Source organism: Coturnix japonica, chromosome 4, assembly GCF_001577835.2.
Source record: "Coturnix japonica isolate 7356 chromosome 4, Coturnix japonica 2.1, whole genome shotgun sequence".
Taxonomy (NCBI): Eukaryota; Metazoa; Chordata; class Aves; order Galliformes; family Phasianidae; genus Coturnix; species Coturnix japonica.
In genome coordinates, this window is record NC_029519.1 from 3306356 (window position 1) to 3329375 (window position 23020).

The 23020-nt window shown below is 44.0% G+C and overlaps 1 protein-coding gene across 2 annotated transcripts; it reads left to right on the plus strand.

Annotated features, from left to right (window-relative positions):
• The first annotated feature begins 1420 nt into the window (after positions 1-1420).
• On the plus strand, positions 1421-16925 carry IL13RA1 (interleukin 13 receptor subunit alpha 1). 2 transcript variants are annotated; one of them, XR_001554594.2, is made up of 10 exons: positions 1421-3312; positions 6395-6552; positions 7919-8054; positions 8969-9089; positions 10567-10751; positions 11111-11262; positions 12597-12729; positions 13096-13143; positions 13718-13802; positions 14179-14294. XR_001554594.2 is itself a non-coding variant. In XM_015860421.2 (10 exons), exons 1-10 carry the CDS (start codon positions 3024-3026, stop codon positions 14296-14298), a joined length of 1476 nt encoding a protein of 491 aa, XP_015715907.1. In that variant the 5' UTR covers positions 2399-3023; the 3' UTR covers positions 14299-16925. The 2 variants fall into 2 exon arrangements, 1 of the variants encoding a protein (XP_015715907.1); XM_015860421.2 differs by lacking the exon at positions 13096-13143 and adding an exon at positions 13144-13240 and having other exon boundaries at positions 2399-3312; positions 14179-16925.
• Positions 16926-23020: the final 6095 nt, after the last annotated feature.

The following is a 23020-nucleotide window of genomic DNA, read 5'->3' on the forward strand; positions in this document are numbered from 1 at the left end:
ATATGCCTTGCTTTCTTTTTTTCCCCTTCTCTGATCAACAGAATGGGAGAACTGATGCTGACATAGTTAAGAAGCTGGGGACCAAAACCCTTCAGACGTGCCATTGCATGCACTGTCTCCAAGGTTAAAAAAAGCACCTTCAGATGCGTAAGCGCACAAAGTCTTAGGATTAGACTGAATTATTTATTGGGAAATTGAAGATGTTGACTCAGAAATACCACAGGAGCACAAATGTCACGTGTCCTTCTCCAAGGATCCTAGAAATGTGATTCTTCAGGAAACCAATGACTGAGACATAGGAACATATACAGATTTAGAACAAAGCCTGATTCACCAGTGAGGAAATAAAGTGGCAAATCTGCCTGTTTTCCTACAAAAGTGTTCAGTAAGTTCATGATCAGGGTTTTACTGTGCTGTATAATTCCAATTCTCAGATCAGGACTTGTGCTCTTTGGGAACACATCTCCAGTCGCTCTGCTCCCACTAACTCAGCTGATGGGTAGGTTTAATTGCCAGGATAAAAGAAATATTCCAACCCAGGCAGTTGCAGCAGCTATAATGGGATGTAATGGGAGTCAGTAACAGCACTGCTACCACCCTACTTCTATTATTGCTTCTGCTGCTCTCCCGTGCAGGATTCTTACAAGTCTTGGCAAAACAGCTGCAGAATCAGATTCATTCCCACCTGTTTGGGAACAATGGGAGCTGAAGAAGCCACTCCCTTGCCAAATACATAGGTGAATCAAACAGAGCTTGAGCTGAGCAGAGAAGTTGATCCATGCATTTATAGTACCAATGTTTTGGAGAGGGATACGATTTTTTTTGCACAAGCATGCTTGGTTCCACACCTACCCAAAAGGGCTCTTTGAGGGATTTAGATTTTATTCCACATTATTTCTGGATTCTATAGATGCTAGTAGCAGCTTGCAGACAGCTCACAGAGTTATGAAGCTGTTAGGAGCACATATACTTCGAAACTCTTGGCCTGGCCCAAAGAATACTGAGGTCAAAAAGGGAGAGGCATGCTGAGTCAGAGAGGGTTTTTTTCAGCAGTGTTTTTTTGGATGCCTCTGATCCAACTGCATTCTAATCAACCCGGCTCTTCTTTGAATTGACCCCATCCATCTTTTGAAGAGCCTTTAACAACATCAACTGAGATCTGAAGTATCCACAGAGGCTGCTGCAAGGTCAGACAAGATGAGGGAAGAACTTTGTGATCGACGTGGGGCAACTGAAGATCTCTGCTCTCAGAAAGGACAGTCCCACCCTGCCCAACGCTGCTCATCACTTCTGCTTCTTCTTGCACCCAGTCACCAGGCAGCCACACTATGCCATGCATCTCATTCATCTTTGAACCTGATTTAGAGAATGAGTACAGGGGGGGAAGAGAAAGGAAAAGAAAAAAGCAGCACTGTTGCTCTTTGGAACTTGTCAGCAAAGTCACTGCACAGCCCCACGACTGCATGGCTGGACGTGGCAGGAGCACGCGGCCAAGGGCAGCTCGCCTGTGTGATCGTACACTGATGTAACCAGATGTGATGCCATGTGCCAGGTATTTAATAGAGCCTTTCAGAAATACATCAGGTGTGTCTGCATGAGGTCCAGGCACCATAATGCAGATTCATTAGCTCAGAACATCAGGAAACATGGGGCTTGCAACAGCAAGATGCAGGACGGGACTCACTGAGATTGGGAAACAGGGAGTCTCAGGGAGGTGGTGAGGATCAAAGTGTTCAGCAGGAGCTCCAATTGCACCGAGACATGGACGGGAAAACTCATAGCAGAAAGAGCTGGGGCAGGGAGAAACATTGCTTCTGCCTCCGACTGCAGGCAGGCAGCCAACAGGCTGAGCTGAGCCCCGGCTGAGTGCCTGGTGCCGTGTCCTGGGAGATAGAGTGGACAAAACAGAAAGAGGGAAGGAAAGAAAACATTGAGAAGGAAACTGAAAGCAAGAGAGAGGTCACTGGGTCTGACCGGCCGTGCTGTGCAAAGATCATCCGCAGCAGCCATAGTCCACATCAGCTACAGGCAGCTCTACAGCCTGACAGTATCGTCATGTCCTGCAATGTGAAGTGGTGATTTCCATTTGTTTATAACTGTAGGTCCGTGGATGCTTTCTAGCAGCAGTGAGGAAACTTGCTAAACCAGGACTATTTCCAGGACTATCCAAACAAACAGGCAGAAAAGAAAAATCACAGCAGTGGCACAGGACATTCCGCTCCCGACCGTAAAAAGATCTGCTTCCCTTTTTCTAAATGGAGCTCTGCAAAGCAGATGAACTCTTGCAAAACTCGAATTGCTGAGGGAACACCGAACAGTTGGGATGAGTGGGAACAAACGAGCCTCGCTAATCGGTTTCGGTTTGCCTTGAAATTTAGCCAATGTCTGCTCGCTGTTCCATGCAATTTTCTATCTGTGTCCTGGTGATAACCAGGAGCAGTAATGCTGATCACAGCAACACAGGGTCAGAGGCAAATGCCTTGTCCTGAATGTTTTCTTATCCTGGGATGTAACAAAAGGTCACTACGGGGTATTTCCACCTCTGTGGAAAACTGGGAAAACTACAGCCACGTCACACCAATAAAAGAGAGCAAAAAGCGACCTTAATCTTGATTGCAAAACTTCTGGAGCAAAGGAAGTTTGGGAAAGTTTGCATAAGGAAGAGCTGGCGTAGCGGGTGGGAAAAGGGAGCAACGCACGTTGTTAGTACAGACGGCAGCTACAGCAATGGCACAAAATTGCAGGAGGGATTTGGAAGCGAGGGGTTCTGCTGTGCGGGGAACTGAAGAACTGCGTGTAACATCACGAGAGCTACCAGGGGACTCACTAACATGCTTTATTTCGACGTTAGCATCTTGGGCACGTTTCAATAGAGGTCAGAGCCAAGTTGTGGACAAGCACTTTTACTCCCCCAGCTGCAATCTTTCCGAGCTTACGGCAGCGTTGATGCCTGGAGAGGATCCCTGGGAGGCACAACAGAGGTGCGGGGCTGCCGCAAGGCTCCACACTGCGGGCGCAGGGGGATGAGGTACCAGCGGACAGCAGGCACGACCAGGGGCCGCCCAGGTGGGACCGTGTTGGCCACCACCGCCCTCCGAGGCCGCTCCCCTCGGCTCGGGTTACCTGGGCGGGCCGCGGAGCTGCTCTTCCCGTCTGGCCCGGCCCCCGCGACGGGAAGTGGGAGCGTGCGGCACGGCTCGGACGGACGGGGAGGAGGAGAAATGGAGAGCGGCGGCGGCTCCTTCGGGGCTCCGATGCGGTGTCGGCTGCTGTTCTTCGCCGCGTGTTGGGCGCTGGCAGCGGCGGCTGCAGGTGAGCGGGGCCGGGCCGGGGGGCGGCGGGCAGAGAACCGGGATCGATGCCGGCGGGGAGCGGCTCCCAACCAAGGGCTGCGGGTGGACGGACCGACGGACGGCTGGTTAGCACAGCCCGCTTCGTGTACCGAAATCAAATGCTTTCGTTTCGTGGCTGGATAAGCTTCAGCGGGATCGGCACTTACTCTTACAGAAGCGGAGAAAGGAGATGCTCGGAGTTCTACATCTCTTTCCCTCCAGGGCAGCATCGGATACTGTTGGCAGTTGTCTTTTAAGCCCGGCGGTTCCTGGGGCTGTCGCTGCCGTAACAAACCCGAGCCGAAGTGGTGCGGGCATTGCGGCGGATCCCCGCAAATAGAGCGCGATGTTCGCTGCGCTCCGGGCGGCAGCGGTGCCCCGAGCTGCCCCTCGGCATCTCGGCTTCCTTCACTGTTGGAAGGGCGAGCAGAAAAGCGGTGAGGGTGCGTTTTAAGAAGCGGGGGGTGTTAAGAAGCAGGGGGTGAAGCCCTTTGCTCGCCTTGATGGGCCCGTACGGCTGCAAGCGTTTGGGAATTGCTGCTTTATAACCGGCTGCGATTCGCTTTATAACCGTGAAATGCTTCTTAAGATAATAAAGGAGGACAAGGAGAAGTTGTTGTTCTTTCTGCGATATTTTTACAGTAATTTATACAAAACGTTCGTTGATGTTTCCACCTTCTGGCTCTTCAAACGTGTCGTGAGGTTTTGGTGCTGTTGGTGTAGGATTGTTGCAGCTCTGCCGTTTGCATTACTGTTGTGCTCTACTAGGAGCTGTCACTGCTCTGTTTGGGGTTTTTTTTCTCTTCTCTTTTAAAGATTGAATCTAAATTTATAGAATGGTTTGTGTTGGAAGGGACCTTAAAGATCACCCTCATCCAACCAACCCTCCAAACAGTCACAGTCTTTAATATGTTTTGTGTTTGGCCATTGAGGTGTCCTGCCAAATTGCTTCGCTGATGAGATTTGGATAACAAAGTGTTAGATTGCCTCTATATTATATATAGATGTACATATGTTGGATTGGATGCTCAAATAAAAGCAAATTTTTAGCTGAATGAACCCACACGATTCTTAAGCTTTGGCTTCAATTTAAGGCTTTTTGGATTTAAGTTTCTTACGCAGATGCATTTTGTGTATTTATAAACCCTGAGTGTTCCCAGTTCTCATAGCGGGCAGTCACAGATTCTTGCCAGACCTTTTAAATGGTGGTCACTGAGAAAACTCACGTTTTTTTTTAATGCCTCGTGGCTTTTGTGGGTGATTTTAAAGAAAGCTCGTGAAAGGACATTGCTCAGAGCATGTAGTTGCGTTGAATAAATATTTGGAGGCAGGTTTTGTTTTCTTTGCGTTATCTAAAGGGCCTCCATGAAGCAGCACTTGGCGCTGACAGGCTCAGGCCCTGCTGCTGTTTGCAAGGGTTTTGCTGCGGAAGAGGCAGTAGGGAAATATATTCTGGTGTGGGGCAGGTGATGGGGATGGTGTTCTGGCTCACTGCCTTGGTTTGCTGGTCCAGAACGAGACAGTTGTTTTGTAAGTTTGGTGATTCAGAATTGCTGCGTATTCTGCTTGAAATAATAACAATCCCACAAGCTTTGTCTGCTCGGAAAAGCCAGGAGTGTTTGGGCTAAGGCAGCAAATCCCGGTGATTCTTCTCATTTTTGTTCTGAATGTGAAATGTCACACATATGGATGCACAAATGGTAATGTCTGAGCTCTGCTGCTGCCTTTCCCTTGGCTGTGCAAATTCGAAAAGCCCTGTGGCTGCTGGATGCGTTTTCCTCGAGCTGCAGCAGAAATGGCTCTCAGGACATTTAAGATAATGGTATGGCAGACACTTGCTGCAGAATTCTTCCTGGAGGACCTGTTTTGCTTTTCCATTCACCCCCTTCCTTCTGCTAGCAGAAGCAGATGTGGTTGTGCATTCAACTAGATGGGAGATCTCATACCTATGTCGTTGTTTTCCCCTTCCACGCGCATTGTCCCATATATTGGAGAGGGTTTTGGGACACGTAGCACCAGTTGGTATCAGTTTCAGGTGTTTGTGGAGCTGCTGCGTAGCAGGGACACTCCTTCCACAGCCAGCAGGTAGCAATGAGACCTAAATGCAATCAAGAACCTGTCTCATTTAGCCTCTTATTAACTATCTTTTAGTAACTTGCAGAGGGTTTCTTAGGGAGTTACCAGCTGCTGACTTTCTCTAGAATGCACCACACTTTAGTTTTCCTTGGCAGTTTTCTACTTTCTGTCTTGTTTCCTTCTCCATCTGACCTTCGAGCTCTGACAGGCTGTTAGCAGGCAGTGACTCAGTGCAAGGGTCTGGAAGGTTGGAGGCCCAAATGGGCTCATCCCAGCACCTCTGAGTCACTTTCCTCTACTTTCCTCTGCTTTCCCGTGCTTTGGAGGAGGCAAAAAGCATTTACCACTGAAGCGCAGCCGCGGTAAATTACTACTTCTCCATGCTTAGTTGGCTCACTGTGTGAGAGCTGGGTGTTAACTGTGGGTGATTGAAGAAGTACTGTGGGTTTTTTTCTGTTTGACTAACAGATTAGATTGATTAGATTGGGCTGAACTGTGGCTCTAGCCTATAGTTGTTGCTTACGAGTGGTGACAACTTGTCTCTTTGTCAGGTGCTCTTTCTGAACCTGTACTGATGGCTGCACTGGGGGTAGGATAAAGTATTAATGGCTTCACAGACTCAACATATATTTGTAAAAGGTTTGGTGTTTGTGGTGTGAACTCACTACAGGAAAGAACTGGGAAACACAGGCACTGAGATTCATCTTTCCCTGTAAACATTGGTTTCTTTGCTCCAGGCACCGAATGCTGTGATTTCCTTGGAATTACTTCATAATATTTTGTGTGTTTCTTATAGTAATTTAAGCAATCAGTGGACCTGGTTAATGGGAACGGTTGGAAGTGTTTTGGTGGACAGTAGCTTATCCGGTAGCAATTAGGAAAGAAGGCTCTCTGTCTTCTTTTCAAGAGCTACAATTGTGTCATTGCTAATGGTGAAATGTGGAGCGGTGGGGTTGTTATACCGATAACTTCTCTTTTCTTTTTAGAAGAAAAAGCTCTTTCCCCTCCATCCAACCTCAACTATTCCTTTATCCAAATCTGCACCTTGAACTGGACGTGGAATCCCCCGGAGAACATCAGCAGTAGCTGTGACCTGGAATATTCCAGTGACATCCTGATCGATGAGGTCTCTCAGCACAAAAATGTGAGTTCCTCTGGTCCTGCTGCTCTGCTGTGCTCTGGTGAATGTGTTACTGTGATAAAGCTTTGTCTGTATATGTTGTATTCTCGTGTATGTGTAGACATGTTAAGAAGGGCAGTTGTGATATAACTTCTAATTCTTGTCATGGGGTCAAAACCTCAAAAATGGGTCATGCCAGCATGTGGAATATGCAGACAGAAGAATCTGTCACTCTCTGGTAATGGAAATGCTCCTGATAACACAGAAGTACTGCAGTAATAATGTGAGTGTGTGTGTGTGTGTGTGTGTGTGTGTGTGTGCGCCTGCCCTGCCCCAGTGCCATGCTTGCATTTGCTCGTGGGCACTGTGTTATGAAGACGGCATGAAAGAGATCTTTTTCTCTTGAAAATAATGTTTGTTTGGGTCTTCTGCTTTTCTTTCTGTGCTGGGTGTTTTGCGTCCTCCCAGCTGTGATTCTCGGTGTGTAGATTAGCAACTCTTTGATCACAGTGACAAGAAGTATTTCTGTGACACCGAAGGAGCTGTAGGAGAGCTATCAAGATAATTTTCCATCCATCAGTAGTTCCATACAGTCAGAATTTGAAGTGTGGAGTGCACACCGACCATGGGACCAGCAGGACTGCTGAGCTGGGCATGGTTCAAATGAATGCAACACCCCTGAGGATGAAGTAGTCCGTTGTTGTTGATCCCCGGATGTTGTTCATATTCCTAATGGCCTTTGCACTGTGACTGCTATGTTCTGTCTGAGAGCCCCAGCATGTGCTGGGATTGGAGCAAGGCTGTGGTTTCACAAACAGATGAGCTGATGAGGATGGCTGGATGCTGTTAAAAGGGTTATATGTCATTTCTGACACCCTCTCCTCTAATGATCGCCATCAGACCTTTCTGCGAGTCAGTTGAACTTGCTAACTCAGCAGGAAGATATTTACTTCCTTAATGGTTTTAGTAACTGGAAGCCTGCTTGGATTACAAGTGGAATGGTTTGTGGGAGGGCTTAACAAACATTAAGGACAGCAGCAGTGAAATTGCTGTTAGGTCCATGCAGACGTATTACCGGATTATTTTCCTCTTGTGTTAACTCTTCAATCCCTTACTCCCGCTGTGGTAGTGTTCCTTACTCCTGTTACAACACACGTGAGCAAGCACACAGAATTCTCTTGTGCTGAGTTGTGAGCGTGTCTGATAAGGAAAACAAACATCTGAGTGACATCAGTCCTCCCATGTGCGGTCAGATGTTGGTGTCACTGGGCTTTGAGCTGCTTTTTTTTCCTAATGGACTGAAATGTGTGTTAGTATTACTATTAATATCTGTGTGTTTGAAGCCATATTCCAAATGTTCTGGTTTTCTTTTCCCCCCACCTAAACCTAGGAGTGGAGAAAGAGTCTCTTTCGCGTGACTGATACGGTCTTGAATAAGGAGATGCGTTTCAAAGTGAGAAGTGAATGCAAGAACAGTAATGCCACCAATCACAGCCAGTGGGTGGAGACCTCTGTTCCACCAAAAGGTAACGCAGAACAGCTAGGCCTGAGGCTGGCATGCGTCTCTGGGGTGAGGAGATGGAGCATTATCTGCGCTGTTGGAACAAAGTATCTTAGAGATCAGAGCAAAATATGTCTGAGAGAGATAGCGGGGTAAAGGGGAGGTCAGTTGGCAGAGCTTAACAGAATGGCACACAATGGCATCTTTTGATGCTTAAAGTCTCACGGACAAGTTCTTCACGTTTAAATGTGCTTTCAAGGTATGATCGCCATCATTAATCTTCTACCTGCCATCTTGTGGCTGTGAGATAAGAGGGAACTTAACATTGACTTAAATCTGCTTGTTAGTCACTCACATCTAAGTTTATTTCTATGATTGGATGTTTAGAGGAATCAATGGAAATTGCAACTTATCCCAGCATTGCATTTGTCTGTATTTAGGAACTAAAGGTATTTCTATAATCACAGAATAATTAAGGTTGGAAGAGATCACTAAGATTATCAATTCCAACCATTCAGAATAATGAGAAAGTAATAAAGGTAAATATAATTGACTGTTTTTAAGGTAAGTGTCCATAGTAACGATGATAAAGCTGAGTACTGTGCCTACAACTGTTGTGTAATTTAATTCCTTTTTAAAGTATCTGTAGCACAATAGAAACAAAATATTTTCCTGACTCATCACCTCAGGTAACTGAGTAGTAATTCACATGGGGTGGAAACTTTGAGTATCGCTGTTATAATCAATGACATTCAGGATCTGTCCTGGCAAGATGTCAGTGAACGACTGGAACTGATGATGTGTTGTGCTGGAGCAACACGAGTTGGGATGTTACTTTCCTTTTGCATGTTTTCAGTTACGTAAAAGGGGATGTTTGATTTTTGGAAAGCGGTGAGAAGACTTTGCTGGTAAAATGAAACTTTCAAACTCTCCTTGCAGGTGTTCCAGGTACCGCTGCTGTTGGCTTGAGCTGTGTCTGGCACAACCTGCAGTACATGCTTTGTATGTGGCATCCTGGAGAGAATGCAAGTAGTGATACCAATTACACTTTATTCTACTGGTTCGTATTAACTTTTTATTACCAACCCAAAGCTGCTTTAGCGCTAACCTGTAGCTCTACACTGCTTAATGCATTTTATTTCCTGTTACTCTGAAACATCCTGAAACCACTGTGTACAAGGGTGTCCTGTCCAACAGAAAGCTGCTGCTGGAGGCTGCAGAAGTTGCTACGCAGAGTCCAGGGAATTGACATGTTTATTATGTGAAGGATTTGCTGTTTCTGAAGCCCTTTTACTGCCATTTCTTTGTTTTTCTAATAATGGATTCAAATGAGGAAAAAGAAGAACTGCACTGAAGCTGTGTGTTAGTTCCTCTCCTTGCAGCCCCATAAGCGTGGGCGATTTAAGTCAGAATCTCTCACTGATGCACGTCAGCTCTTAAATCACTGGAAAATGGTATGGAAGCATTAACATTGAGTAGTTCTGTTTGTATCTTATATGTCATAAATAACTGATTCATGCTGCAAGCAATGACGAGCATCTTTTTATCATCATCCATGCTTGCCAGCTGACTGCCATAAACAGACTCTTGTTCCAAAGGGGGGGGGTTGGAGTGTGGTCAGAAACTTGGCTGAAGGGGCTGGTGGGATGCCATGGATATAATGTTAGCTGAGAATAAACAAATTGGGTCAGTGCGCCGCAGTCATTGCTGAAATGGAGGCTTACCAGAGCAGGTTGATGCACCTATATAGCGCTGTCTGCTCTGAATGCTTATCTTCTTTCTAGACCCAAATTAGTGGTAAGAAGAACAGATACAAGAGGGAACCAGAAAATAGGATGGGCAGTACTGCCTTTGGCAGCCCTTCGGTAGGGCAGTGTGAGACAGGGAAGCATCATTCCTAATGTGCTTCTAAACAAAGCCCAGGTTGCTGGTTTGACAACATTCCCTTCATTTACTGTAGAGGGAAAGTTGTTGGAATGTTTTCAGTGGAACTTGGGGACACAAGGAAGAAGGCAGTCATCTCCTCGCTGCTTCTGGAAGGGAATATGTGTTGGAAAGCAGATGCATGCAGTAGGTGAAATGTGTCCATCTCTACCAAGAACGACCCTACTGTGGAAGGAGATTAGTCCTTCCTGCACTGCGGAAGGAGATTAGTCACCTCATCACAAGTGAAACCATTGTCAGGAAATGATCTTGATTTGTTTGCTTTCTAAACAATCTTCTGTTTTTTTTCCCTTGAAATTGTTTTCCTATGGAGAAAACAAGGTCTTGATCTGAAAGCATTCATCAATCTGATGCCTGGCAATAAAAACACTGTGACTTGTCTCTCTTTCAGCTGCTGGACACTCCTTATGAAAATAATACGCTTCCTGAAGCTTGATATGAGGGGAAGGTTCTTACATACAATTAATGCTAAACAAAAATACACTATATCACAACTTAACATCTGCCCTTAGGATTTGCAACAGATGTATAAATAAGCTTGCCCCTTGCTCCCTTCTCTTTAGAACCTATTTTTTTTATTATTATTCCTATAGGTTTGATGGTTTGGAAAGGCATAAGGAGTGCAAAAATTATTCTGTGAGCCAAGGAAGCTTTGAATGTGCCTTCAATTTTACCTTCCCTCGGGCTGCCAATAGGTACCCATCGATCAGTATACTGATTAGAGATGACTCTGAAAATATTATGCCTGTGTGTGTGACTGAAAATCCTACCACCCTTGGTGAGTTGAATGCCACGTAGAGGGGGGTGGGGAAAAAATGGTGGAGGAAAAGAAATTTGCCTGTATGTCAATGTGGTTTGAGAAACAGCATGATTAGATGTTCCCTTCTTCTACTGATCTTTGGTTTAGAAATCATATAGATACGGTTTGGTTCTCAGGAAGAGTTTTCACTCCTTTCTATTCTTACTCTTTCTTTGTTTTGATTCTTTCTTTATTTTTTGTTGGTGCTTTTTCCCCTTTCTGTTGCTAAACTGATATATGTGTAACATTATGCAATGTAGGACTTCTGTTCATGTTTGTAACCATTGCAATACTGTTTGTTTTTAATGAATTCCATTTATCTCTATTTTGTATGTCAGTAAAACCTGCCACACCAACAATAGTTAATCTATCATATGTTAACAATGGAATACATCTGCAGTGGAGTGAATCGGGTACAATTCCAGCAAATTGCCTCAGTTATGAAGTGAGGTATCACAATGGTGATTCGACCACTGCTCAGACAATTCAAGTAAGTTTTCATTGCTTACATCTAACAGTTGTTTGGTATTTTTCCTTGTGCATAGAATCGTAGAATAGTTTAGGTTGGAAAGGACCTTAAAGATTATCCAGCTCCAACCCACTGCCATAGGCAGGAGTGTGCCTTCTATAACTGGTGGTGATGATCATAGTAACTCATCCTTTGTTGTTTAGAAAAGAGTAATGATATGTACTGCACGTGAATGGGTTGGTTGCACTAGCTGAAAGAATTGTGTGGATTTGATAGATTTTTGCCCCATACGGTAGTTTTCCAGTAGCAATATCTATACAACATGATCCATTGTAGTCTTCCAAATCCATGCCATTGTCTATTACTAAGCAATAAATTGTAATAACTCTCTGATAAAGAGCAGTGTATTCAACTAAGTGACAACGCTCACCAGGAAATATACTGCAGTGCATAAACTTTCTTCTCTTTGATCTGGAACTTTGGTCTGGTGACGTTGAGCTTGCCTGCTATTGGCCTTCTCTCTGCCAAGTGACTTGTTTGTCCTTGGATGACATGGCTGAAGTACCGTGAAGCAAAATTAATTGCAGCCAAGAAGACACAACTTTGTACAGAAAGTCATAGGGGATTAAAAGTGACAGCAGAGGGTGGGAGTAGAAAAAGAGTTGTGCAGTCTTAGATATACTGATTTAGACATACATATAAAAACCGTTGACTTCAGTGTCTGGATGTACTCATGCATGAATCTGTGTAGTCAGACTGACTGTGCTGTCTGATCATAATGGTAAACAACAAGATAAATTCATAAGCAAGGTGCCAGTCTCGTCCAGCAGAGCATCTCGTTGTTTGTCCTACAAAAAATTCAGCAAGCTCAAATTATGTTAACAATTCTCAGGGAACTGGCCTCTTCTATCAAAAATATGTGAAGTTCGAGCCCAGCTCTTTACAGAGGCATGGCAGAAGAGTTTTTCATGGTCAAAGTTAAATCAACACTGTTGCCCTGTGGGTCAGGCAGTGCAAATTGTGGATGTTTTGCCAAAAATAAATAAATAAAATGCACCATGCCAGACACTAAGTCTTAGTTGAATCATTTTTTGCCAAATGCTTTATGATAGATACAGCAGTGAGTCAGCTTAAATCTTAGCTTTGGAATCTCTGTTCAGGCACTCTTTGCTGGTTAGATGCTATTGTGTCCTTTTCTATGAAGTTCAATATTCATATGGAAAGATCTTCCATCAAAACATTTGTATTATAATACTGCAAGAAGGAAATTGAGTGGTAGTTGTTGTTGTTTTTCTTAAGAAACAAAACTATATTGGTAATCATACAAAGCAAATTACCTTTCCCTTTTATGCTAGGTTAAGTTTAATTCTACGTCAATTCCTAGTGTTGATCCTAATAGCAAGTACACCTTCCAAGTGAGAGCACAGCCAAGGGTCGAATGCTACAGCAGCAAGTTCTACAGTGAATGGAGCGAAGAAAAGAGCATTGGTGAGAACAGTTCTTCCTTGAATTTGAGTTTATCTGTTAGGAATCTCATACCTTGCCTGATGAGTTAATGGCTGGGTCATCCTCCTACGTAGGTATTTAACTTTGCATGAAGAAAGATCAAGGGAATTCTGTTATTGCTCATGCTTCTGCGTTATGGGTTGCCATCCATCTAGGTGACTGTACGGCTCTTTCAAGTGCTGTCATTTCTTCAGCTCTGAGTCTCTGTTTCTCATTTTCTTGCCAGCTGTATCTACATTACAGTATCACATTTTGAAAAAATGGGTCCTTGCATGTCTAAGTATTATTGTGTTTGAAAAACTCTGTGAGTTAATTAGACTTAATTTATTCATTGTCGTGTTTTTCCAGAAAAGCCTCCCAAAACATCCCTAACCTTCAACTATTTTTGTCTTCCAGGTGAGAATCCAAACTCTGCATTCAATTTTATTTTAATAATCACCATTCCATTAATAGTGACAGTGTCCACAATAATCCTACTTGTTTACCTTAAAAGGTAAATAATTCTGTTTCTTTATTTACGGTCCATTACTTCTGACTGTCTTTGATTTACACTGAAATGCATCCGTCTTACAGTTAATTGCTCATGATGTGACACATTTCAAAAGTAGCATGCATCAAATAGCACAAATAGCAGCACCACTGTGCCTCCTCCATTGGAATTAGATTAGTAGGCCAAATAGGTGCTCTGTTTTCCCTTTGGTTACATTGCTTATGGTTAGATTCTTGTTGTAGGGTTGTCACATCTTCTCTTCTTAAGCTGTGAAGTCCAAATTCAAAAGTAGTACATATGAAGTGTACATACAATGGAATTAAAGAATGGGGCTGCAGTTGTGCAGAAGCTAAATGTGAGCTGGTGGTATCAAAGCTGACCTCACACATTTTCTTCTCTGTACCCAATCATGACTTTGAAATGGTGATTTTTTCTTTTATAAAGAATTCATCTGAAGTTTTTCTTCTTCATTTTTTGAAGGCTTAAGATATTAATTCTTCCACCAATCCCAGACCCTCGGGAAATCCTGAAGCGCATGTTTGGGGAGCAGAATGAGGATCCCCAGGTTGGTACAAAGCTATTTGGTGAGCTTATCTATGGAGCTGGAATCTGTAAGCTTCCACTTTTCTTTTTTGATACCATCTATCTCAAAACCAACTTCATAGAATCAAAGAATCACTAAGGTTGGAAAAGACCTAAAAAATCATCCAGTCCAACCGTTCACCTATTACCAATAGCTCCCACTAAACCATGTCACTCAACGCAACATCCAGTTGTTACTTGATATATGTAAGGCCAAGTAATTGCAATGGAAAGCTGTATGGAAGCAGTTACCCAAAGCTTTATGTTGTGAAACTGGTCTGTTTTCTGGGGGGCTGAAAAAAACAATTCTCACAATGAATGAAAAAAACACTGCTTAAAACATTACTCTTCTCTTCCAGAGCTGTGTGAAGGAGGACAGTATGAATGGTTATGACAAGTTAATCAAGGAAGAAGAAATTCATTCTTTAATTTTAATAGAAGCTCCTGAATCCTCTAATTCTGAAAAAGAACCCCGATAAACTGTTTTCACAGTAGAGGAGAAGGGAAGACTTCCAGAGTTGCTCCTTTAACTCAGGTGACAGTGTGGATGTGAAAAGGCCTGCGGACCATTCACCAACTCCTACATTATGGAGCCCTTCCTGAGCCTTATCTCTTTGATGCTCAAAAGATGCATCACCGATGTTGGCCGTTCTTCCATCTCTGCTAACAAAATTCATCTTGGATCCTTGGAGATGGACGTGTACATAAATTTCTCCTGACTGCATTGCAGCATTTCTTGTTCAGTCTCTAACCTGCTCTGCCCCATTACTTGTCATCTGCACCTGTGTTTGTGCCACGCAGTAGTTTGTAAATGCTGGCTTCTTTTTATCAGGTTCTGTTTGGTTTTGGAACCTCACATGCTGTGAGTTCTCTGAAGTGTTTGGCTTTGTTCCTCAGCAGGTGAGGCAGGGCATGTTTACAGCAGGTGAGTCACTGTTGTGCTGCACACGGAGCTGCCAACAGATGGGATGCAGAGCAGTGACTGTTTGGGTGCCCTGGGCACAGGGTCTCCAGGGGACATCTGTGGACTGATCATCCCTAGCTGTTCTTCAGCCGTGGGTTGAATAAACCCAGCATGATAGTTGCTTTTTTCTTCAGATACATGCGAAACACCTCCTTACCTTCCAGCTGGTATCCAGACTGTTAGCACAGAAGAATCGCTTTGACTTTTTTGTCCATACAAGTGCCTTAGATACAAGGCCTTCATGAACTTTGAGTGTTAAGTAAACTTTTTAAGTGATAATCATTATCTTTACCTCTGTTGTGCAGTGGCTGGTGACTGTCACCAAGCGGTCATCCTGCTCTGGCCATATTGGCCAAATGACTATAGAAGCTGAATCACGGGGAGTTTTTCCAGCAGAATTTCCAAGGTGGATGCATGAGTCCTAAACCACAGAGACTGAAGACAGAGACTTCAAGATTTGCCTGTACTGCTGTGCTGTCGGATTTGGGGAAGGAGATGATGACAGCCTTGGCCTGCTTTCTTGGGGGCCAAACTTTGTTGTTTCAGTAGCGATCATAGGATTGTTAAGGTTAGAAATGACCACTAAGATCATCTGCTTCGACCATACGATGACATTTGGATTCCAGTTGAGACTTTGCAGCTTTTTAAAAGGTGCTTATTTGACTTCAAAGCGAAAATTCATGAATGAAATTTGGAATGAAAAATCATGAATTAATTTGTTCATTTTTTTTTTTCTTCACGTGGTTTTATTTTGAGGTTACTTTACCCCATAAGAGCCCAGCAGAAGTTTTCTGGCACAACTGTGATGTTTCTCTGCACTGAGTTTTTGAGCATTTAGATTGTGAGCTGTGCTTTAAGGCAGCTGATAGCAGTGCATGGTTTGTGCTGGAGGCAGAGAGATGTGGGGAGAAAGGGGCTGTGGAGGGAGCAGGTGGGGGGGGCTGAGGGGCTTCTTGCTCTTCCCTCAGCATCACAGTGTGGGTGTGTGGGTTGTTGAGACCCTTGTAGCTGACTGGGAGGAGATCTCCAGAGGTTTACTAGGAGCTTTTTCAGAAACCACTGATGTTTTAAAATCCAGCCCTATCCTCAAGCTCAATTCTATCAAAATCTTGAAATGAAATACTTTTTTTTTTTTTTTTTTGGATACTATTCTACAAGAAGTAGCACTAACAGGGCTATAAAAGTACATCCTTTACCCTCCCATGTATTTTCTCCCCCTTGGTAGCTCCCAGTCCCCACTGAATCACTCAGATATGCAGTTCCTTTCAACATCTCCTGCCTACCTCCAGCTGCTGGTGGTGGAAAGGGAAGAAGTGCAGCAGAACTTACAGATCTCATACTACCTTAAGTCTTCTACTTACAAGCATGCTAAATATATATATATATATATGTAATTGGTTGATGAGACAATACAAGATGTCTCAGGGATTTCAGTGCGATAGAATGACACTCAGGTTATACGGAGTCAGCTAGCAGCACTGTTTGGTATTCCAGAGGCAAAAGAATAGCATGGGTTGAAAGTTATTAATGTCATTCATCAACTTAATTCCTGCTGCCATGCAATGTTCATGAGATAATGATTTCTCACATCTACCTCATCTCAAATGTTGCTCATTTTAGATCGCTAGACAAACAAATGTATGATTTCAGTATCAGTAATCATAACATAACGTCAAGGTTTGTGGCTTTCGGTATATCAGTCTAGGAAGATAATCCTTGGTACTTTACCCTGAGTTCTTTTGGCTTTGTTCTGATGTTTATAGTAAAATCAAAGTGTGTTTGTTTGGAAAACAAACAGAAATCCCTTAAGGAAAAGGAGGGGGTAAAAACAGACTTGGAAGTTCTAGGCTGAATGAAGAGCTTAAATACAGAGCATGGTTTATATCGACAGAGAAATATTTGGGGTAATCCTTTGTTTTCTGTATGATAGCAACTTTACACACTTCCCAATGGATGGGTGCACTTCCTGAGCTTGTGTTTCAGCATGCAAAGTGTCTGTGTGTGTTGTGGTCTCCAACGCATCTTGTTTACGGTGAAGGTTTTCTCCCCAGTTTTGCTATTGTTTGTGTGCTGTTTGTTGCAGTTACTTGAGCTGTACATTTGTTTAAAAACTGAATAAATACAGTGGAATATTTTTCGATACAGGTGTGTGGCACTTCCTTCTTGGCTTCAGAAAAGCTGGCAGTGGTTTGGTAAGGAAGCATGCTTGAGGCATGCAAAACAGAAGCAAAGCAAAGTGTTGCTTTGCCACCTCTCCTCTCAGTGATCCCAGCCTGTGTCATCAATGGGCAGTGCTAGGACTGCTGGTTTGGGACTAAGATAGTGAGGTGGTGATGGAGCTGTGCGCACAATACACGCTCTTGCCGTGTGCATTCTCATTCCAACGCCATTTTCTTCCATTGGTGTGTTGTTCCATAACAGTGAAGTAATAAAGAACACCTTCTCAAGCAGCAATTTGTCTTGCTTTGCTGTAACCTTAGGAGTAGTCTGAGTATTTTATGTGCCTGTTAGCTGCTGAGGTAATTAACAAATGTCAAGTTGCTAACCTGATGATAGCCATTGCTTGGCTGCTTAGACCCGTGTGTGCACAAGTGCCAAATAAGCACATCAGCAATGGCTTGTTTGAAAGATTCCCTGTAAGTACACGTTGTTCCCTTCAGTTCAGTGGGCAAATCATTCAAATGTAAAGAACAAACTGGGAGGATAAATAGCAGGGCTATTTGGATTTTTGTTTTCCAGTTCTGCAGTTCTCATGGCAGCAATGAGGAATAACAATTTTAAATGCTCCTCAACAGTTGCTCTCTGTTTTTAATACATTGTGCTCAATACAAAATGATTGAAGCTTTCTCTATCTGACATGTCCAGAAAAATCCAACACCTGATTTACTTGTAAATTTTCACTGCTCTCAGTTAAGGTATGATATGACATAGTTGGGTAACTTAAAAGGAATCAGTAGGTGGATACCTCAGTTGTAAGTTAAAGTATTTCAGTGCTTAACAGGTACAACCATTCACAGATGGAAGACTTTCCAGTGAATGGAAATACCCAATAAATTTAGTTTTGAATGAGCACTTGCTATATTCAGAATTTCCACTGGAAGGAAAAGGTTTGATTTTTCTTTTCTTTTGTTAAAAGTCTTTCAGTTTTGGAGGGATTTTCCCCTCACCCCAAGAAAGAGGTGGGTGATTGGGAGCCCAGGTATGGCCACGGTACTGCAGAAACCCCCCAGCACTGTGCTCAGGCAGCTGCTGTATGCCCCAGCTCTGGAGTGGGTGCAGTGGAGGTGGGGAGAGCAGGAGGTCAGCCAGAACTATGGAGAGCTCGTTGAAATGGTGACCAACTACTTTGGTTTTGCTCACTTGGTTTTTGCTGCAAGCATCCAGTCAGAACAACCCCTAGTGAACATGTTGCCAGCTGTAGAAATGTGGCTTCTAGATAAAAGCTAGAATCCAAACGCAAAATCAGATTAAGGTCTTTCAATTTGGACGAGTTTCCTACGAGCTCTGTTGAATCATGGTGAAAGTAGATGACTGAAGATCAAGGTGATGTAACTGAATCCACGCTATCACCACAGCAAAGCGATATGGGTTTGGGTGGGAGGCACAGGGGAGAGAAAAACTTTCTTTCAGGTCCGGAAACGTTGCACTCAGGTTTGCAGCATGAAGATCTTGAAAGCTTATTGATGGCTTCTGGGTCTTCTGTTGTGTTGCTTTTTCTTTTTTACCAGTTAGATTGGTTTAGGTTAATGAAATAATTTCTCTTTGCTGCAAACCTAGCATGCTTATCATTAAGGTATCCTCTCTACAGCTGTGCTATAGTTATTTCCAAGTGGTGCTCTTACAGTAATAACTCAGCAGGGAAAGCTAATGACTGCTGTCACTGCAGAGATGTAACCCAGCCAGTGTATTCTAGTAATTTCTGCTCCTTGCTTTGCTTTTGCCAAGGCACTAAAGTTATTTTGACTCTTGCACAAAGCATCTACAAAGAGATGATGGTTTTCCAGCTAACCAGCCTTTCGAGTAATTATCCTCTTAGCCTCTTGCACTGAAGTTTTGTTGTACTCAGCTTGCCCTAAATGGCTAAAATAGTCTCAACTAAAAGCAAGAGATTAAAAGCAGAGACAGAGGCTTGTTATGCTCAGGCAGTGTCACTTCTTGGAACTCAGACAGATCAAGATGTTAGCAGCATACTGAACCAAAGTTAAATTATTGCCGTGCTTTTAAGAAGATAATAAAGTTGAATGTGTGCTTCATCCTGGAAAACATACTGATTTTTAAAAATTTTTTTTTATCTTTTAGGTTGTGCACTGGGTATCCTTTCCTACCAATCTAATCAAAGATGAGTTAGATTACAGAATGGCACCAGTGAGAAAAAGCTGATAATATGCAAAGTCCACAACATGGAAGTCCAGTGCTTTCCTACTGCACTCAGCATGGTACTGCCCTTTCTCCTCTGTCAACTCTAGCAAGTTGAAGGGAAGGTTTTCTGACGATGACAGTGGGAGCACTGAAATTGGCTCCTAGTCATCATGTTTTGCCTCTTGGAACCTTTCTCCCTCCCACATATCAAAGCCTCTGAGCATCACCTATTTCCTTCCTTTACACAAAACGTCACTGTAGAAACTTAGAAAATACCAACGCGGTACTTCAAAAAGCTATGAAACTGCTCAGCCCTTCAAATGTCAATGTGTCTGCTACAAGGAACATAACTCACAGCGTGGCTACTTAATTTTTAATTTACATTTTATCATAGAATTACCAAGGTTGGAAGAGACCTACAAGATCATCCAGTCCGATCATCCACCAATCACCAATAGTTTTCACTAAGCCATGTCTGTCAACACAACGTCTGAATGTTGTTTGAATACCTCCAAGGTTGGTGACTCCACCATCTCCCTGGGCAGCCCATTCCAGCACCTGACACTCTTCTGGAGAAGCAGTATTTCCTAATGTCCAGCCTGAATCTCCTTAGTGCAACGTGAGGCCATTCCCTGTAGAACTATCACCAGTTACACGAGAGAAGAAGCTGACCCCCAGCTCACTACAACCTCCCTTCAGGTAATTATATCATCTTTCAAGAGACCATTCAAATGTAGGTAAGCTTGCCTAGATTGGCAAATACCAGAGCAGTATCAATAGCTGGTGTTTTTCCAGAGCTGATTGTCATATCCCTTTTAATGCATGAGCAGGGCTTTGTGGCTTGTGTTCCATCACCCATTGGCTGAGGCTTTTTGGAGCTGGAGGGGCTCTCAGGGCACCACTGTGGCTGTTTGCTTGCAAAAGAAATCTCCAGTGAAGGAGGCTCTCCCAGGCTCCTATTCTGCCGTATTTGCCTTAATAAGAAAGCTCCCCTAGTAACTGACCTAAATTGAATTGCTGCAAATTGAGTTGATTACTTGTCCTTCCTGCCATTGCCGGAGTCTGTGGCTGTTCAAGCAGCTGTTCTGCACTCCTGGATGTCGCCCTGACTTCAGTCTGCTTTCTGTCTTCTGCTTTGAAAAGAGCATGGATCCTTCAAACTCACTGCCTCAATCATATTTTCTAAGCAATCTGTCATTCTTCTGATCTGTTATAGTGCCTGTGCTGTGTTCTAAACAAAACTGCATCATCCTTGAAACAGAACACTGTCCTTGTTGGTCCATCAGTCCAACAGCATTTCAGGTGCCCGCAGTACTGAGGTAGTTCTGTGCTTAGGGATTAGCATGGCCCTGCCCACCCAAAGGCATGCACTTTGCTCTCCAGCCTGTTCATCTGGATGTGTCTTTATTTGCCTGCTGAAGCGCTCTTAATACAGATAATATTTTATTTTGCAAGGACTGAAACAAAAGGAAAATGGAATGCGCCAAGCTTCACTGGCTGTTCCAATCCTCCCCATTGGGTCATGCACCTCTATTTCATCTTCTTTTATCTTGCAGGGTACGCACAGGCTCTTTCCCTACCTGCTTCACCCTCTATTACAGGATGCCCTTAGCCTTAGTGCAGAGCAGAGGCAGGGCATGCTCAGAGGGAACGAAAAACATCAGGTCTTCCTGAGATAGCAACCACAAATGACAGCATACACAAAGCAGGCTTCGTTACCACTGCCCTGCCAAGCCAGACTGCTGCTTCTTGCCTTGCAACCTCGTTGCTCTACCAAATATGGCAGGAGGATGAGATCTGGTGCCACCTATTGCTGCACGTATATTAGTCTTCGTTCTGAAAACACATGGAAGTGGATGCAGTGTGGATTTTTGCTCTGTTGCTGTGTTCTCAAAGTAGAATAAGAATGGGAAGTGCACTATAAAAGCAGAATGCTGAGGTTCTGGTCCTCTCTTATAAAATAAGCTGTAATTAACAGGAGGTTTTCTTTGCCAGTACCCACCTTTGTGCTGCTGGTCTTTATATCTTCGTATTTATAGCTGCAACCTTTTATTTTATCTGTATGTTGGGAAGCTGTATAGCATCTTCTTAATGCACGTGGACTTTGCAGTGTTTTTCGTCTCTTTACTTAAGCAAAGCCTTCCAGAGTAGCTAATTCACAGCATGAGTGTGTCCCCTGTGGATTTGTAGATGCCTGTAACAGTGGGATTAGAGTTCATGTCTCTCCTGGGGTGACTGAGGTGTATCTTTCACAATCTGGAATTGACTCAGCACTTGCACAGCTTTTCTTCCTCATGAGGAAATGTAACATCTTGCCTGGGTTGGGAAACGTGACTTTTTTTTAAGCAACTGGGAAGAGGAAGCAGCTGAGAGCTCAGTCCCCAAAGCAGAGCAGACCTTTCAGCTAGTGTCCATCCCACAGCCCCGGGTGGGATGTGATACTGGCAGCTCCCCGAGTGTATGTACACAACCACATACAGTCCTATTCCAGATGGTCTCCAGATGTAAGACTTATTCCATTTTCTTCATCGCAGACATGAGTAAAGGAGATTCTGGATGATTTTGTGAATGTGCTGCAGCTTATCTTGTCCTCCTGTTATCTACCTCCTGATTTGCCAGTGGGTTATCCACTTTTCTTCCCCTCAAGCCCAACACTATGGTTTGGCCTCACAGAAGCTCAGCAGTGCTCACTCTCTTCTCCCACATTGGGATGGGGTGAGATTCAGACATAAAGGCATGGAAAATCCATGGTGAGAGCAAAGCAAGCAGTTTGTTCACTGCTTCCCACTAGCAGCTCAGTCCCTTCCAAGAAAGCAGTGCTCATTGTGCCTAAGCTTCTTGGAAAGATGAACCCTGTCACAATACGTGTCCCCTCCCTTCCTCCTTCCTCCCCCCCAGCCCTGAGTGCTGAGCTTGCTGTCACACAGGATGGGGCAGCCCTTTGGCCAGCCAGCTTCTGGCTGTGCCCCACGTGCTGGCAGAGCAGCATGTGAAGCAGAGAAGTCCTTCACTCAGTGTGAGCGCTGCTCAGCACCAACAAACACTGCTGTGTTATCACTGCTGTTTTTATCAGAAATCCAGAGCACAACTTCTACGGAGGGAATTAACCCCATACGAGCCAACACAACAACATCAGACAAGCAGAATAAGTGATGCAAAGCAGCACTGCCTTCAGCACATGCAGCTCATGGTAGTGAGCAGTGCTGGGAGCAGATTCTCATCTGAAGGCACCTTCCTGGGATAAGTGAGTTACGTGCGGCCTCTACAGGAACAGACACACACTCAGCGCTTTCATTGTATACAGCTGAAGTGCCCTAAAGTGCTTCTGAGTGCTAACAAAGTTAAGGTGGAAAGTTGTTGCTGTGTTTAAGCTAAAGCCGTGTACTTTCTTCAGTATGATTCCTGAATAGTTGGAGTAAAACTTCTCATTTTGCTTTGGGGGGGGGGGGGAAGAAAAGCCTCTATTTTTAAGGCTAAATCCAAATAAAATGGAGAAGTTCAGCGTGTTGTGTCTCCAAGAGCACAGAACCCAAGCTGGCTTACTCGGGTTGATACAACACAGATACAGATGGGTCACATCACACCCATTTTTTTTTTCCCCCTCCCTTGGATTCTTTGCCTTTTTGGTATAATTGAGTCAGCCCCTGGTTCTCCCTTGATTATGAGGGAGGTAAAAGCTTTCTAATGGAAGCTGATGCCATTTGTCTCTGGGACTCCGAGCTGAGAGGAAAATGTCAAACACTGTGAGATCCACGGCAGGCCTTGGTGTTACTTGCTTTGTTGTTACTCATTTACAAACAGTCAGAGGCACTGCTCCTGCCAGCTGCAGCTTGAACATGCCTGGAGTTATTAATGCTGGAGGACAACTCGTTCCTAGG

Bases quoted from the DNA above. Each gene is read 5' to 3' on its own strand.
- IL13RA1 (XM_015860421.2), top strand. From the start codon at position 3,024: ATGAGGTACCAGCGGACAGCAGGCACGACCAGGGGCCGCCCAGGTGGG. The intron at 3,313-6,394 runs GTGAGCGGGGCC...TTTTCTTTTTAG, and splicing joins GCTGGCAGCGGCGGCTGCAG to AAGAAAAAGCTCTTTCCCCT. The intron at 13,241-13,717 runs GTAAATAATTCT...CATTTTTTGAAG, and splicing joins CTACTTGTTTACCTTAAAAG to GCTTAAGATATTAATTCTTC.